The sequence below is a fragment of the Megalobrama amblycephala genome, linkage group LG17, assembly GCF_018812025.1.
Source record: "Megalobrama amblycephala isolate DHTTF-2021 linkage group LG17, ASM1881202v1, whole genome shotgun sequence".
NCBI lineage: Eukaryota > Metazoa > Chordata > Actinopteri > Cypriniformes > Xenocyprididae > Megalobrama > Megalobrama amblycephala.
This window is the reverse complement of record NC_063060.1, coordinates 8,601,372-8,620,221: the sequence shown is the minus strand read 5'-3', so window position 1 is coordinate 8,620,221 and position 18,850 is coordinate 8,601,372. Positions and strand designations below refer to the sequence as shown.

Here is an 18,850-nt window from a genome sequence, read left to right as displayed (position 1 = left end):
GCATGCATAAGAACAACCCCCCTCCTTCGAAGGAACGCCTCCCAAAACTCGTAAACACTCGTATTGGAACACGAGTGTTTACCACCGGCATTCGCTGTGTTGTGTTAGTGGATTCATTATGTCGGACTCACCGCAGGTGACTCATAATCTGCAGTTGTTATTCCTGTCTCCTGACAAAAACATTGCATGCGGCGCCTGTGGAGTGTGGAAAGTTACTGGAGTGCGCAGCCGCGCTCGTCTCTCACAAGGAACGTCATGGCAGTGATTGACAAGCCAGAGGGCCAATCGTTTACGTGATGATCGCGTAAACGATTGGCTGATGTTTTTAAGGCCCAACCTCGTGCACAGATGATGTATATTAATATTATTTCTTTCAGTGCACCTAATAAATAGTCTTTTATCAGTTAGTAAAGACAGTTTCAAGTAATATTGCAAAAATGTATAAAACAAAACATCCTCTTTAGCACCTTTAAACTAATCATGGTATTGATATCTTTGTAAGACTGTCGACTTTATAGAACATTGGCATGGAAAACTAACTTTGCCGAGCTCTGAGAGCCCCCTAGTGGTCGGGAGCATTTCCGTTGTGTTGTGGCTCGATTTTGTTGTGTTCTGAACTTGTGTTTGCTTTTTTTAATTTCGTAGTGTTGTGCACTACTAGTACATGAATGAGCTGGCTGAAAACCAACTCAGATCTTGAATGATCATCAGTTACTTTTAAAAGTAATTCATTACAATATTGCGTTACTCTCTAAAAAAGTAACTAATTGCGTTACTTGGTTACTTTTTACGAAAAGTAATGCGTTACATTACTTTTGCGTAAAGTATATTTGTGTAATTTAATAGTCATTTCAAGTTTGCATAAAATTCTGAGATAGCATTTCACGTTTTTATTCATTTTGAGGAATACTGAATGTTTTCGTGCAAGTGAGATGAATAAATTCATGTTCACATTTAGTCTACGACTACAATAACCATCATATTTACACAGCGCACACATCGCCTCTGCACTTTATTACTCTCAACATGGGAACAGGAGAGCGGTCAGTCAATGAATGCAAAAAAAAAAAAAAAAAAAAACTTGCGTTACTCATTTGAAAAAATAACTTGCATTACTTTACTAGTTAATTGAAAAAGTAATCTGATTACATAATGCAAGTTACTTGTAACAAGTTACCCACAACACTGATGATCAGTCCAGCCAAGAATCAGAGTCCATATATTTTCCTACAACAGTAACAAAACACCAAACAATAAAAAACTGGTTTATTATATTTATTAAAAAACAAACAGTGTAACAGTACACATGTTGGCAAAATTACATTTACATTTACTTAGAACAGTACAGCTGGTAATAATTATTGAAGTGATTGAATGGAAAACTCAACAAATCATATATGTATATGAAAATATATAAATACATATATACAGACACACATATCTTTTTCATTGCAGGCAGAAATGGCGATGCAGTGCTTTGGGTAAACTATCTGCCAACATCCTGCCTGACACGTTCAGATAAAAGAAAATTAAACTGATACTATGATTCTGATGTAAAGTAAATAAATGTCTGTTTTCAGTACTGATAAGCACTAGAGCTGAGACTGCAATTGTCTAACCTTTAAACACGAAAACAGTTCCAAGTTAGTCTTTTTGAACACGCACATTCACGCCAACACTCAAGAATTTTTCCGGGAGTCCAACTTAAAAGAATCAGATGCGATCTACAGCTATGAGCATTGTTCACCAAGCACGAGATAAAATAATAATAAAAAATAACATTAAAAACAAAACAAAAGAGTAAAATGTATTTACACTGGGATATATTACTAACACTAGTACATACAAGTGCATGACTGGGGCTCTGATTAAAAAAAAAATAAAAATCAGAAAGGCACGTCCTGGTTGTCACAAAGATGATGAGATGCTTAAATACAGATATGATACACAGAAGGAAAAAATAATAATTCACAGCTGTACGGTTCATCAAGAACCTAAAATAACCAGACGTGACATTTCATAGACCTAAATCAGAGCTGTCCATCACTGAGCCTTAGGTTTTCAAATGCTTAGAACACAAAAACCTCCTTATGAAAACCTTATACAGCATGTCTGATGTAGTATTTAAGTGCTTTCTTTTATTTAATAAGCTCAGAAGTATAATACGATGTAGAAAGCGTAAATAACGCATTAAAATCAACCCAAGACTGAACCTAAGAAAAAGTTTGTCTGCAGACTTCTTCTCCATGTCAAGAATTCAATCGTTGTCAAATTTTAGGAGTAATACTACAAAACAACAGTAAAAATAACAGAAATACAAAAAAAAAAAATAATAATAATAAAAAAAATAAAGGTATAAACAAATGTAGATTTACAAATAAAAAAGAAATTCAAAAAGAAAGAAAAAGAGCACAGGAAGTGAGCATTTAATTTATCAATTAAAGACAGTATCAGAATATTATTTGACATTCTCTGAATCAGTGTTGTTTTAGTTTTATTAATATTTTGAATTAGCTTTTATTTTTATGTTTAGTTTTAATGTTAATGTTGAGTAATTTCATGATGCGCTTTTGACATTTTATTAGGTTTTTTTTTCGTTTTTTGTTTTTAAATATTGCTATTTAGGTTTAAGCGATTTTTATTTCTGTTCAACTAATATTTATATTTTATTTTATTTCAGCTTTATTTCAATGGACCCTTTTCATAGACTGTGATGATGCATAATCAAAATCTAGTAGTTTTTCATATACGTGTATTTTTTGAATTACCTTGGCAGTAAATTACAAAAAAAAACGAAAGACTTCCTCGAGGGTGTTTCTAATACAATGGCTTCTTATCTTCTGACAGTTTTAATCAGTCTCTCTATATTTTTTCCTTCTTTCGGAAAGTCCTGGAAATACTGTCACAGATTTTTTATTTTGTTATCGGAGCAAAGAGTAATACAAAAATTATATTTTCCTGGTCACCAATTATGTAGACTTCCCGTAAATGTGAAAAGGGTCCATTAATATAAATATTTTTAATAATATCTGATTGATTGATTTCAATTATAAGGAAGGATTTGTTTTTCATCCGTCTTCCAGAGAAACGACTAATGACAGGAAGCGGTTGTCTTGTAGATAACTGTGGAATGATGATAAAACAAACAGTAGCAGTTAAACAGTCCTAAATTCAAATTTGCACATCCACTTGTATATGCACTGTCAGGGTCCATGTTTAGGAGTTTGCATGTGCATTAGTGGATGCTATCAGGGTTTACGTTGTTTCTCGCTGAAACGGTGTATGGTAACACAGCCGTGGTAGGAGATGGGACGAGGCATAGCAGCCGTGCTTGTGATGATGCCGGAGGCCGGGTCGTAGCACACGATGTTGTCAGATGCATCACCATTTTCACCCCGTCCACCCAGAATGTAGATCTTTCCATTACAAATTGATATACCACAACTCTCCTAAACACACGCAGACATACAATAATAAAATCAGTATATGGGACAAAATGATAACTTTTTTTTTTTTTTACTTTTTGGTTTATTAGCAGCTGTGCTTCAGGTACCTGTCTGCTGAAGGTGTGGCCCACATGCATCCAGTGGTCCTGTGAAGGGTCGTAGCAGTAGATGGACTTGGTGAGGCCCCCGCAGACGTAGATGAGGTTATTGAGAGAAACGGCAGAAATATTGGGTTTGGTGATGGGAATACATGCCCTCAGCTGCCAGCTGTCTGTCTCTGGATCATAACACTGGACCTGAAAAATATATTTGTGTACAAAGAAGAGAGAGAGCTGTTTTATAAAAGGCTTAACATTCTAAACTATATAAACTACTTCAATTAACAGTGCTATTATTGTATTTAATTGTATATATGTATATTAGTTTGTAGTATAATCTTTTTGTATTAAAAGGTGCCCTAGAACATTCTTTCAAAAGATATAAGTAATATAAGTCTAAGGTGTCCCCTGAATATGTCTGTGAAGTTTCAGCTCAAAATACCCCATAGATTTTTTTAAATAAATTTTTTAACTGCCTATTTTGAGCCATAATTACATATGCACCGATTAAGCGCGCAGCCCCTTTAAATCTCCCGCTCCCCGCCCCCACGAGCTCTCGACAGCTTTAAACAGCAAACACAAAGTTCACACAGCTAATATAACCCTCAAAATGGATCTTTACAAAGTGTTCGTCATGCAGCATGTCTAATCGTGTAAGTATGGTATTTATTTGGATGTTTATATTTGATTCTGAATGAGTTTGATAGTGCTCCGTGGCTAAAGCTAACATTACACACTGTTGGAGAGATTTATAAAGAATGAAGTTGTGTTTATGAATTATACAGACTGCAAGTGTTTAAAAATGAAAATAGCGATGGCTCTCTTGTCTCCATGAATACAGTAATAAACTATGGTAACTTTAACCACATTTAACAGTACATTAGCAACATGCTAACGAAACATTTAGAAAGACAATTTACAAATATCACTAAAAATATCACGTTATCATAAATCATGTCAGTTATTATTGCTCCATCTGCCGTTTTTTCACTATTGTCCTTGCTTGCTTACCTAGTCTGATGATTCTGCTGTGCACAGATCCAGACGTTAATACTGGCTGCCCTTGTCTAATGCCTAGAATATGGGATGGCATATGCAAATATTGGTACGTACATATTAATGATCCCGACTGTTATGTAACAGTCGGTGTTATGTTGAGATTCGCCTGTTCTTTGGAGGTCTTTTAAACAAATGAGATTTATATAAGGAGGAGGAAACAATGATGTTTGAGACTCACTGTATGTCATTTCCATGTACTGAACTCTTGTTATTCAACTATGCCAAGATAAATTCAATTTTTCATTTGATGGCACCTTTAACGTTTATTTACGGTTTCCATTTTTATATTAGTTTTAGTAAATTTGTTATGTGTCAATTTTATTGCTAATTTTAAGTTTGTCTAGATTTTTTTTTATATATATATATATATATATATATATATTTCAGTTTAAGTAACTTACTTCAGTTAGCTGCCAAGGCAACATTTATTTTTTCATCTAATATTTATGTTTTATTTCAGCTTCATTTCAATTAATAACTTTTTACATTTTTAAAATAATTTTCCTCTTATAATAGTAAAGCTGCTTTGAAACAATCTGTATATACAGTCATTTTCCTCATAGACATAACCACAATGTTTAATATAATGAGCTGAAATCAGAGAACAGGCCCTGAGGGTGAGGAAACAGAGCAAACTAAATCTAATATAGGCACACAGTCTTTCTCAGTGCTAGCTGATGTATACATTTAAAAAAACCTGTCACCAAAGATACGGACACTGAAGAGAGTAAAGATGCATTGTCGAAAAAAGACACCATTTGGAAACTCTCGGGTGACAGACGAAGCAATTACATGGAGGCACATTCAACATTTTATGGAAGAGAGCTTTGTATTAAACTATATCAGCTCCTTCTCTTTCATGTTTATCTCTTTCTCTTTCTCTTCCAGATGGCAAGTAAAGAATGCAGTAATCTGAGAACTGGAAAATCAATGAGAGAAACCTATGTGAGATGTTATCTGAGATGGCAGCACCTGTTCACTGTGTTACATACCACCTGCACAAACACACACATTCACTCCCCATCTGCTCTGCCATTAGCAGCCCTTCTGTTCAAAAAGATGCCCACATTTAAAGGGATAGTTCACCCAAAAATGAAAATTTGATGTTTAACTGCTTACCCTCAGGGCATCCAAGATGTAGGTGACTTTGTTTCTTCAGTAGAACACAAATGATGATTTTTAAGTCCAGCCGTTGCGGTCTGTCAGTCATATAATGCATGTCAATGGGAACTCCATCTATAAGAGTCAATAAAACATGCACAGACAAATCCAAATTAAACCCTGCGGCTCATGACGACACATTGATGTCCTAAGACACGAAACGATCGGTTTGTGCGAGAAACCGAACAATATTTAGATAATTTTTTACCTCTAATACACTACTATGTCCAACTGCCTTGAGCATCTGGCTGTTAAGGCCTGAACGCGCTCTAACAACGGAAGTGATGTCTCGCACTATTACGCGAGAGATCACTTCCGGCATCAGAATGTGTTTTTTGACCTCACTAACCGGATACGCAAGGCAAAGTGTATTAGAGGTAAAAAAATTATATAAATACTGTTCGATTTCTCACACAAACAGATCGTTTTGTGTCTTAGGACATCAATGTGTCGTCACGAGCCACAGGGTTTCATTTGGATTTGTCTGTGCATGTTTTTTTGACTCTTATAGATGGAGTTCCTATTGACATGCATTATACGACTGACAGATGGCAACGGTTGGAGTTAAAAATCATAATTTGTGTTCTACTGAAAAAAAAGTCACCTACATCTTGGATGCGCTGGGGGTAAGGAGATAAACATCAAATTTTCATTTTTGGGTGAACTATCCCTTTAAGGCAGTGGTCTCAAACTCCCGGCCCGCCTATGATTCTATGATTACTGAAACTTCTCAGTATTGAATAAATATCAGAAAATATTTCTCTCTAACATGGATGAAAAATTTAGTTGCAATGCATCCTACAATTGCATTATCTAGAAAGGAACCCTATAAAACCAGCCAAAGCTGTCTTATCAAGCTGGTCTGTTGTCTGATTTTAAAGTGGTTTTGGTGCATGTTTCTGCAAGTCAGTCTGGGAGACGAGCTTTACCACCAGTTCAGCGTACTTTAAGGCCTACGTGACAGATTGGTTACATTTTTTTGCTCTGGTTATGGTCTTTGCTTCATAAGGGCATCATGTCAAAGAGCAAAAAAATGACAGTATCATTTAGACGTTACTGATTTTTTCAAGTTGGAATGAGCATGTGGTTATTATTCCAGGTAACAGATGACAGGTTTGAGGAAAGGAGAGAGTTTTTGTTTAATAAAAGCCATCATCTATGTCTGTTTTTTCCCTTAACAAACCTAATCAAGAGCACTCATTGGAAGAGTCTGCCACCACTGAAAAGTCACCGGGCATAAATTGCATTATCAGGTGAAGATTAAAGGTTTAGTTCACCCAAAAATGAAAATTCTGTCATTAATTACTCACCCTCATGTTGTTCCAAACCCGTAAAATCTTCATTCATCTTCGGAACACAAATTAAGATATTTTTGATCAAATTTGATGGCTCAGTGAGGCCTCCATTGACAGCAAGACAATTAACACTTTCAGATGCCCAGAAAGCTACTAAAGACGTATTTAAAACAGTTCACATGACTGCACTGGTTCAACCTTAATGTTATTAAACGATGTGAATACTTTTTGTGCGCCAAAAAACGAATTAACGACTTTATTCAACAATATCTAGTGATGGGCAATCTCAAAACACTGCTTCATGAAGCTTCGAAGCTTTACGAATCTTTTGTTTCGAATCATTGGTTTGGAGCGCGTATCAAACTGCCAAAGTCACGTGATTTCAGTAAACAAGGCTTTATGTCATGTCATAAGTGTTTTGAAATTTCAATAGTTCACCACTGGGGGGCATGACTTTGGCAGTTTGATACACGCTCCGAACCACTGATTCAAAACAAAAGATTCATAAAGCTTCGAAGCTTCATGAAGCAGTGTTTTGAGATCGCCCAGATATTGACTAGATATTGTTGAATAGAGTTATTTAGTTTTTTTGGTGCACAAAAAGTATTCTCGTCTCTTCATAACATTAAGGTTGAACCACTGTAGTCACATGAACTGTTTTAAATAAGTCTTTAGTAGCTTTCTGGGCATTGAAAGTGTTAATTGTCTTGCTGAGCCATCGGATTTTATCAAAAATATCTTAATTTGTGTTCCGAAGACTGACTGAATTTTCATTTTTGAGTGAACTAACCCTTTAAAGACCAAAGCTTTGTTTTTTTTTGTTTCCTTTTTTTTAGATGAGCTCTGCCTAGTTTTATATTCTGTGCTTGTTTAGTGCCATTTCTCAATCACCTTATTGGAGCAGCTGTTTTCATCAGGTGCTCCTCCGATGACGAATAGTTTTCCAGCACAGCTGGTGACCGCCGGGGAGTAAACGGCTTCTTTCATAGGGGCCACCTCAGTCCAGCGGTTGGAGAAGGAATCATACACCTCCACGTTACTGAGACAACACTGCCCATCATAACCTCCAACTGCATACACCTGCAGGATACATACACAGATATGAAAAATAAAGCTTCAAACAATATATATATTGTGTGTGTGTATTCAATCATTTATTTGTTATTTGATTCAACACAGAGATTTAAAATAATCACTATCATTTCCATAGTTCATGGGCATGGCTGGCGTTCACAGACAATATGAAAACTGTCTCTTTATCAGCTCAAAAACACATATTCTTCGTATTCTCTCCACAAACACCTTTATCCTCAAACTGACACCGTAGAGGAAATGTGGAGAAGCCACGATAACATAATGACTCACATTAAAGCTGTTCAACAGGAAACTTGTTCAACAGAGAGGAGAAACAGACAGCAACTGCCTAAGGCCTAAGATCATGTGTAATGTAAACGCATACAAACAGATGACCTCTTGACCTAGGAGAATAAAGTTCTCTCATTCACACGCTCTGATGATTTAAACTATCACACCCTGTCCTCATTGACTGAAATGACATTCGTTACACTGAAATCCATAACCTTACACTTATTTATTGAAATGAAAGCAACTGTATCCATACCAAAATATAAAATGTGCTCCTTTTTCAGAGTGAAAATATATGGTGATCACTGTCAAGTTCAGTTGCAATTTTCCTTGGTAAATAACTAGAAGAATTTGCATGGTAAAAAAAACAGACTCGTACATCATTTTATACAGAAAGGCATAAAACGAGATAAGAGAAAAACAGAAGGATACAGAGTTGTGTACGAGGTGTGTACGAGTTACAGACAGGAAGATGGCGGTGGCAATGGCGACACGTAGCAGTGGTATGCGTGGCTGATGTGTTTGTGCGTATGTGGCATTAACTGAAGGTGAATTCGTGTAATCGACAAAGTTTTAAGTTTTAAGTGCAACGGACATTATTGTGCAGCACCGTGATTCAAGATGACTGGACTGGGATACTTTTTGATTTTTACCTTGTTGCTTCACCTGTTGTGGGGACATGTGGAAGGTGATGGTATCCGATACAACCGCAACTTTCTTCTCCTGCTTCAAAACTCAGGCATGGGGTCAATTGATCTATCGTCAGGGTTTCCTGAAGAGATGGTTCGACAAAAGCCACCCTTGGGGAATACAGCCTAAAGAAAAGGGGACGCCGTGGCGGCGTGTGCCAGAGGCTAAAGAGAGAAGGTCCTCGTCGAACCCCCCTTCCCACAATTACGCTGTCCAATATTCAGTCTCTACGCAGTAAAATCGACGAGTTTAGGGCTAACGTGAAGCTCTTGGAGGAGTATAAAAACTCACGCCTCATCGCCCTCACGGAAACGTGGCTTAAGTCAATGGATTCCGATACAGAACTTGAAAGCGTTGGCTTCGGAGAGCCACTACGGCTTGATCGAGACACCCCGTGACCGGTAAGTAACTAGGTGGAGGAGTGTGTTTATATATAAACGCAAATTGGTGCAAGACTGTGGTGGTCAGGGAAACGCTGTGCACTCCAGATATTGAACTTTTATCAGTGTCACTGCGGCCGTATTATTTGCCACGGGATTCCCACAGCTGTTTGTGACAGTTGTGTACATCCACCCACGAGCTGATGCTGACGCAGCTACTCGGGTGATTTCGAATACTGTGCGGAGGCTCCAGAGGATTTCGCCGGACGCACCTAATCTTTTAATGGGAGACTTTAATCACTGCAATCCTGCAAAATCGTTGTGTGGATTTGAGCAATACGTGACCTGTACCACAAGGCGCACGAGACGCTTAGACGTGTGTTTTGGATCAATCAAAGGTGCTTATAGATCCCTCCGCAGAGCCCCACTCGGTACGTCCGACCACAACGTTATATATTTGACGCCTTATTATCAACCCATTCTTAAAAGGGTCAAACCTGAACGTCGAACTGTTCCAGTCTGGTCAGATGACTCAACCCAGTGCCTCCAGGAGTGCCTGAGGTGCACCGACTGGGAAGTGTTTAAAAACGCATGCGTGGATTTGAATGAACTTACCGAAACCGTGTCTGCTTCTGTAACCTTTTGTGAAGAGTTGACCATTCCCTGCAGATCATGTCAGAGATGTTCACGAGTCTTTTATCTGGAGTCCGAGTCAAGTCTGAAGTCTTTATCACTGGAGTCTGAGTCAAGTCTGGAGTCTTTTGTCACGACTCTGAGTCAAGTCTCGGGTCATTAAAAAAATTCTCATAATCAAATCCTATATTTTATCCTAGTTGTATTATATAGACAAAATTATATGATCTTTCTATAATCTGTTTTATTTAAAATTAAGGTCCTATGATGTAAGGGATAATGTACATCCAGTTTGTTTCTTTATAATCCATTACAATGTACAAAACAGTCGTCCTGGCAACACGAGTAATCATTTTCAATACGGTCGCAAGATGGCGCCAGTAAGTCACGGTTTGTTATACAGCAGTTTGTTATACAGCTTCGTTGATAGTGACGACAGTCATTATCAGAAAATATCAAACTTCGCAATGTTTAAGAATGTCAATTGAAAACTCTACACATGCTGATTGTGATATGTTAAAATATGAGCTTTAAGTAATACACGGATTAACATCTCTTTCTCTCTCTTATGGACACACATTAAGAAATAGAAAAGCTGCAAATAATATGAAAATATTCATAAAAGGTAGTGCTAGGTTTAGAGTCTTATTATGACATTTTGGAGTTTATGCGCACAGACATACGTAATCAAATTTTATGACAGGCGTCCAATAGAGTGCCCCAGGGATGACGCGTTTTTGTAGGCCAACCCGGAAGTTAGCGGCGCACGGGTTCCCTCGGTTGAAAGCCTATGCATTTTTCCTATAGACTTTTGGAAAAATCGCAGAAAATAAGCTCTGTGTTTAACAAAGGGTTATGACACTTACACGTTTTGTCTATCAAGATAATCTTTACAAGTTAACACAACATTTATACATTTTGAAGCCTAAATAAAGTTGTCAGATATAAAAGGCTAACAGTAGGCTATAAACGGACTACAGCACACCATGGTCGCGGATCAACGTCATCACCACCAAGCTTCTTCAAACTGTATTTAAAAGGTCCCGTTCTTCGTGATCCCATGTTTCAAACTTTAGTTAGTGTGTAATGTTGTTGTTAGAGTATAAATAAAATCTGTAAAATTTTAAAGCTCAAAGTTCAATGCCAAGCGAGATATTTTATTTAACAGAAGTTGCCTACATCGAACGGCCAGTTTGGACTACATCCCTCTACTTCCTTCTTTAATGACGTCACTAAAACAGTTTTTTGACTAACCTCCGCCCACAGGAATACACAAGAGTTGCGTTTGTAGAGTGTGTTTGTCGCCATGTCGTCGAAACGCTGTTATTTTCATCCCGCAGTCCAATCACCGGGTCTGATTGATAGGGTAAAGACATGTTTACAATAACACTGAGCGCGTGCATCTCCACGTTATGGTAAGAGGCGTGACCTTTCCGGGCAAGATGCGCTAAGCTGCTGTCGAATCACAACACAGGAACCGCTGGCACAATCAGAACTCGTTACGTATTTCTGAAGGAGGGACTTCATAGAACAAGGAAGTCATCAGCCCGTTTTTATGACAGTGGAAACAGCGGTATGCAGATAAGTAAATTAATGTGAAAAATACTGTGTTTTTTTACACGCGAAACATGAACACATGTTATATTGCACACTATAAACACAATCAAAGCTTCAAAAAACCACGAAAAACGGGACCTTTAAAAAACAACTTTATTTATAAACATGCTCGCTGATTATGATCTGTGCTGTTATTAATACTTATCCACTTTATTATGAGAAATGCTGTCCAAATGTCCCGTTTTTAATGATGACATCTAAAGTCCCCGCCAAAGGAAGTAGTCCCTTTTAGCAATTTGTTAGCAACCGCCGATTTTAAGACACAGTAAAAGTTTAAAAAAAAAATCACAAGCGGGTTATAACTGGTGTGTTTTATGTCATAGATCAAAATGTGAAAGTATTTAGAGGCTTTGTTAACCACAGACCTTATTTCAGGCGATTTAGCAAAAAACCCATTCAAAAAACCCATAGACTTCACGGCGTTGGAACCAGAAGTCCTAAAATGCTAACTCGCTTCCGGGTTTTGCCTACAAAAATGCGTCATCCCTGAGGCACTCTATCTACCACGACACATAAGGAAATATGTGATGCAGACATTATAAAACCATTTAAATACAACACAAATTCTTTATTTATTATATCAGTAGTTAAGGGTAAAAGACTTTTTTAAAAAATATTTTTAAATTTGTTTTTAAAATATTCCGAGTCTTTTGTGCCGAGTCGAGTCAAGTCTGAAGTCATTTCAGGTCGAGTCTGAGTCTGAAGTCTGTTAAAATGCGACTCGAGTGCGACTCGAGTCCGAATCTCTAACTCGAGTGCCCATCTCTGGATCATGTTATAAATTTCCTAATAATAAACCGTGGTTCTCTAAAGATGTTAAAAAGGCCATAGTTGAGAGAAATAAATCCTTCAACCAAGGAGATATGAACTCATATTATGATCTTCAAAAACAAGTAAAAAGAAATATTAAGACAGCTAAAAATAATCATAAAATTAAAGTGCAGAATCTCTTCTCCTCTGGACACTCTCGCCTGGCTTGGGAGGGTGTCAAATCTATGATAGGGATGAGTTCAAACAAAAGCCCAATTGTTAAAATCAGTAACCACGATTCTGACTTTGTTTTCTCTAATGAACTCAATACTTTTTATAATCGTTTTAATTTACATGATTTTAACCATGAATTGTTTGTGTTGAGAAGCTCTGTCACTGAATCCCCAAATAATCTGCATGTCGACAGGGGACAGGTTGTTAAACTTCTTAAAGGGGTGAATGAGAGGAAGAGCCCGGGGCCTGATGGTATTGAGGGTCGGATTCTTAAAAATTTTTGTCATATTTTTACTAAATCTCTTGAGCTATGCATAGTACCCACTCTCTGGAAAAAGTCTGTTATTATTCCAGTTCCTAAAATTAAGACCCCAAAAATATTGAATGACTTTAGGCCCATCGCATCGACTTCCTTAATTATGAAAATTTTTGAAAAAATTGTAAAAGGCGAACTTATGAGTCATGTCCTACCGGTGCTGAACCCACTTCAATTTGCCTACAGACCAGGAAGAGGTGTTGATGATGCAATTGCAACCCTGCTCAACTTGTCACTAACTCATCTTGAGGAAGCCAATTCTCTGGTTCGTTTGCTTTTTATAGACTTCTCATCAGCATTTAATTGAATTCAACCTCACTTGTTGGCGGAGAGACTGAGATCTACCAATGTAGACAATACCCTCATTCTGTTGCTTATCGATTTTTTAACAAATAGGACCCAGCAAGTCAAAGTTAACGGCACTCTGTCTAACTCCTTGGTGTCCTCTACTGGTGCACCTCAGGGTTGTATTCTTTCACCACTGTTGTTTGTTTTATATACTAATACGTGTCAAAGTCGCCATAAGAACCACTATGTTGTTAAATTTGCTGATGATTCGGTTATTGTCTCTCTGTTGTACGGTGATGCTCCAGACCATGGCCCTGTCCTGTTGGAATTTTTTGACTGGTGCCAGTCAAATGTTGATGTTGACTGTTTTTTTATGAAAATGTTTTATTGTTGCTTCATTGAATCAGTCCTTACTTTTTCGTATGTTTGCTGGTTTAATAGGTTAAATTAAAAAAAACTGAACTGCTTGAACGCACTAGTAAAGGAGTGTGGGGAAATTTCTGGCATACAGCTTAACAACCTCATGGACACTTTTAAAGCCAGGTCTGTTAAAAAAGCTAAAGATATCCTGTCTGACCCTTCACATCCTCTGCAGGAGATGTTTAAACCACTCCCCTCAGGCAGGAGGTACTTAGTGCCCAAGTGTAGGACAAACAGATCAAAAAACTCCTTCGTCCCCCACTGTCATTGGCTTCTTGAATAAATTATAGCCCAATGTATTGCCTTTGGTCAAGGATGCTGCACCTTTGACAATGTTATATTGTTTATATTGTTTTTGCACTTATTTTACTTTATTTTATTTTAATTTAATTTCTCCAAACTTAATTTAACTATTGTTTATTTTTATCCCTATGTTTTTATTTTATGACAATAAAATATTTTTTTCTGTTGTCGATTGGGTGGATGCATGCATTTCTTTGTCTGTTGCCATTGACTGCAAAACAATTTGCCCCTCGGGGATCTAACAAAGTGTTGAAGATGAAGTTGAAGAGGTAGATGGGATGAAATCAGATAGATAGCAGGCACATTCTTTGAATAGTTGTTATCCTGTACGTGCAAGTGATCACATTTCTAAAGAGGTTCTTCTGACATCTTTCGCAGGGTCACCACCTTCATACAAGAACCATAAAATACATCTGCTGTACAAACGTGGGCATAAACAACATACACACACAAACAAATAACACAAAATGAAATGCTTAATGGGATAGTTCACCCAAAAAAGAAAATTCTGTCATCATTTAGTCACCCTCAAGTTGTTCCAAACCTGTATGAGTTTCTTTCTTCTGCTGAACACAAAAGAAGATATTTTGAAGAAAATGGATAACCAAATAGTTGATGAGCCCCACTGACTTCCATAGTATGGAAAAAAATAAAAAAATACTATGGAAGTCAATGGGGCCCATCAACTGTTCGGTTACTGATATTCTTTTCTAAATATCTTCTTTTGTGTTCAGCAGAAGAAAGAAATTCATACAGGTTTGGAACAAAGTGAGGGTGAGTAAATAACAGAATTTTCATTTTTGGGTGAACTATCCCTTTAAAGGTGCTCCATGTAAGAATGACAGCTAGTGGTTGAAATGGGTACTGGAGTCCAAATTCAAAATATTGTTTGCACCGCCCCCTCCTCCTCGGGTTGCCAGTTTGAAGACGCTCAACAGGAACGAGCTCAATTGATATTGGAAGGCGAGGAGACTTACACACTGTAAGATAATTAGTTGATTTATTGATTTATGATGAGTTGATATCGCGTTTTAATATGCTCCCGTTCATAGAGATTTTTAGATGGATGCTGAGGCTTTTTAGGTCGGGTAGAATCTGCGATCTCTGACCCAGTTTGCTCGCTGGCTTCCATGGCTGCAATTCGCTGCATATGTTTTCCGCCAACTGGCAACCTCGGGTGGCGAAATACTATTTGGTAAATTGGCAACGTGGGGTCTTGCACACATCAAAACAAAAACAGAAATTCCGACACGGAACGCAAATTTCAAAGTAAAATTACTGGCTGTAACAATGGTTTTCAGAGAAACCAGTATGTGAACTGAGCATGTTTAATAAATATCTGCAAACATATTATGGTATTTTAAAGGGTTATTTCACCCAAAAATGAAAATAATGTCATTTATTACTCACCCTCATGCCGTTCCACACCCGTAAGTCCTTCGTTAATCTTCGGAACACAAATTAAGATATTTTTGTTGAAATTCGATGGCTCAGTGAGGCCTCCATAGCCAGCAATGACATTTCCTCTCTTAAGATCCATTAATGTACCAAAAACATATTTAAATCAGTTCATGTGAGTACAGTGGTTCAATATTATTATAATAAAGTGACGAGAATATTTTTGGTGCGCCAAAAAAACAAAATAACGACTTATATATTGATGGCCGATAATTAAGCTTCGGAGTGTTATAATTCTTCTGAATCACGATTCAGATCGCGTGTCAAACCACCAAACTACTGAAATAATGCGACTTTGGCGCTCCGAACCGCTGATTCGACACGCTGATTTATAATGCTCCGAAGCTTCATGAAGCAGTGTTTTGAAATCTGCTATCACTATATAAGTCGTTATTTTTTTGTTTTTTTGGCGCACCAAAAATATTCTCATCGCTTATATGTAATACGTTTAATATAATACAATATAATTATATATAATATAATATAATTATAATACGTTTTTAGTACCTTTATGGATCTTGAGAGAGGAAATCTCATTGCTCCCTATGCAGGACTCACAGAGCCATCAGATTTCAACAAAAATATCTTAATTTGCATTCCGAAGATTAACGAAGGTCTTATGGGTGTGGAACGGCATGAGGGTGAGTAATTCATGACATTATTTTCATTTTTGGGTGAACTAATCCTTTAATGCTTTAGTACAGTAAAAACTTACATAGAGCACCTTTAAGCATTTCATTTTGTGTTATTTGTTTGTGTCTGTTGTTTATGCACACGTTTGTACAGCAGATGCATGTGTAATGCTGTTGGAGCATGAAAAATGTCTGCAAAGTTAAGTCCACACCAAAGGGAGTTATTATTCTTTATTTAAGAAAGCACTGTTTATGATTTCCTAAAAATGCTCGATTGTAGTCTTGAGTTTTCTTACATACGCTTCACAGTATACCTCATTAAAATTTTCCCACCCAAGGAATACGTAAAAAAGGGGGCGAGGTATGGTTGAGTTGCACTAATAGTGTCAAAGAGATGCTGTAAATTATAAGAAAAATTTGTTTTCTGAAAATTGAATGATGTAAAATGTATTCTAGTAGACCCCATAATCAAAATTATGAACCTGTAAGTGAGCATAATAGGGGCCTTTTAAAATTGCATTCCACTGAAGTAAAAGTCACAGGTTTGGAACCACAAGAGGCCAAGTGAATGATAACAAAATTTCTATTTTTGGGTGAACTGCTTCCTTTAAAATGGAAACTCATTTCAAATCCTCCCTTTAAAGAACTACAAACATCCTGAAAATCAAGCAAACGTCTTATAAACAACCAGAGAGGAGGATGGGCACTGGGCGGACACACACAAACAAGGGGAGAGAGAGAATTACAAATGTTTTCCAAGGAAAAAAAAAAATCTCAAGAGAGCTTCATGTGCGTGTTTCTCTCTCTGTATACAAACAGAAAAATCTATTACATCCAAGCAGGCAGAATGTTATACCCCCTGCATGTGTAATGAAATGCATATTTCTCAAACATTTAAAAACACCCAAAATAAAATATAATTTTTAATAGAGCATCAAAAGACCATCAAAACACACACAAACAATTCCTATGGTTTCTTCGAATGAGGAATTACAGGAAGTGGATCACAATTCTGCATAGGAAAAACAAAACACAATACTGAGGCAGCTAATCTCTACAAAATTATTGGTCGAATGGCAACAGCTGAAATTGCAACAGCAAAATCTGATTAGAGCTGTAAACATCTGATCGTATCACCAGTTCTAAACAAGCACTGAAAGCCTGGATACTACAATGCCTAACGGGCCGTTTCCATGACACCATTTTTTTTTTTTAAACTAAAAATGAAAAACTTTGTATGCATTTTGGCTGTTCATTTACACAACACAGCGTTTTGGGGGCCAGAAACATATAAAGTTTCAAAGTTTTTGAAAACATTACCATTATGGTCTCCATGTAAACTACAAAAAAGCGAATTTGTGAAAACGGTGACGTCACACGCATGCGTATTATGTGTTCAGTCTATGGGAGCATAGTGTTTCTTTACAAAGTGACATCGCCATCTACTGGCCTGGCATGAATAATACTGCTTTTTTAAATCATTTTCGTGAATTCGGCTGAACGGAGATTGTTTTGATAACACTGGCATCTGTACGTGAAAAACGCAAAGGAAAAACTTTGTTTTTACTACGTCACTGTCGTGTAAATGCACCCTCAGTGACATCTGGACACTATTTTTTCTTTTGTTTTTACATTTTCATGCTGCAAAAAACTGTCAAAATGTTGTTATAAGCATAAACGACACTAAATGTTGTAAAACAAATAAAGACAATTTGCCAAAGAGGCAAGAAAAAATTATAATATTTTATGCAATTCACCAGAGGTAAATTTATTTTAAGGATGTTTAGTTATTTGTACTGGAAAATGAGATAAAAAAAAAAATACAGATTTTTACTGAAATTGTTCTTTCTGTATGCATAATTGATTTAAATAAGATAGAATGTGTTAACCATTCAATAAAGAAGAAAAGACCAATCACAACACAATATCCAAATATTGCAATGGGAGATTGTCATATGTTAATTTTAATTAAATGGCACATCTAAGGCTGAAATTGTCTACAAACACTTTTGCTGGAGTTGAAAGTGGAGCAAATGTTAAGTGTATCAATATTTAAAGATAATTGTGGAGAAGAAAAAATCTGAGGAATTTCAATACAGGGCAAATTATGATAAGGAAACACAAAGGAAGGGTGGGGATGTCTAAAATAGAGGCTGTAACTAAAGCATTATGGGAGCAACATTTAAATCAAATATTTTATTACATTAGATGTTTAACATTTACATTTAATTTCCAAAGCAACTTACAAATGCGAATAAAAGCAATCAAATCAACATGAGTGCAACAGTATGCAAGTGCCGTGTCAAGTTTAACCAGTGCAACACACATACTTTTCTCCATACAGTCACACTGCTCTAAAGGAAGTGTTTCCCTGATTTAGGAAATGAGACACTGTGAATGAAAATCACCTACACACATGCACACCACTCTCTCTCACCTTCCCCAGCAGGACGGTCATCTTGTGTCTCCAGCGTCCCTTATTAAGAGAGGCCACTCTGATCCAGACATTGAGCTGAGAGTTATACATCCACACATAACTGCTGTTGATGCGTCCACCTGGAAATAACAACCGCAACATTAACAGCAGCAAGAGCAGACTGTGTGTGTTTGTACACAAATTTGTACAGAAAAGTGAGCTAAATCTTACAAAACCTTTTGCACAAGTATAAGTATGAAAGGCACAATATGTAAGATTTTTGGTTTAA

General features: G+C 36.9%; 1 protein-coding gene across 2 annotated transcripts in view; it reads right to left on the bottom strand.

Annotated features, from left to right (window-relative positions):
• Positions 1-1,260: 1,260 nt before the first annotated feature.
• Positions 1,261-18,850, bottom strand: part of klhl24a (kelch-like family member 24a) — a 42,690-nt gene continuing 25,100 nt past the window's right edge. For both annotated transcript variants that reach the window (XM_048162566.1, XM_048162565.1), the window contains exons 5-8: positions 18,583-18,701; positions 7,951-8,139; positions 3,554-3,742; positions 1,261-3,449 (exon numbers count right to left, since the gene is read on the bottom strand). In XM_048162566.1, the coding sequence (XP_048018523.1) occupies positions 3,249-3,449; positions 3,554-3,742; positions 7,951-8,139; positions 18,583-18,701 (698 nt within the window). In that variant the 3' untranslated portion in view covers positions 1,261-3,248. The remainder of the gene's footprint in view (positions 3,450-3,553; positions 3,743-7,950; positions 8,140-18,582; positions 18,702-18,850) is intronic.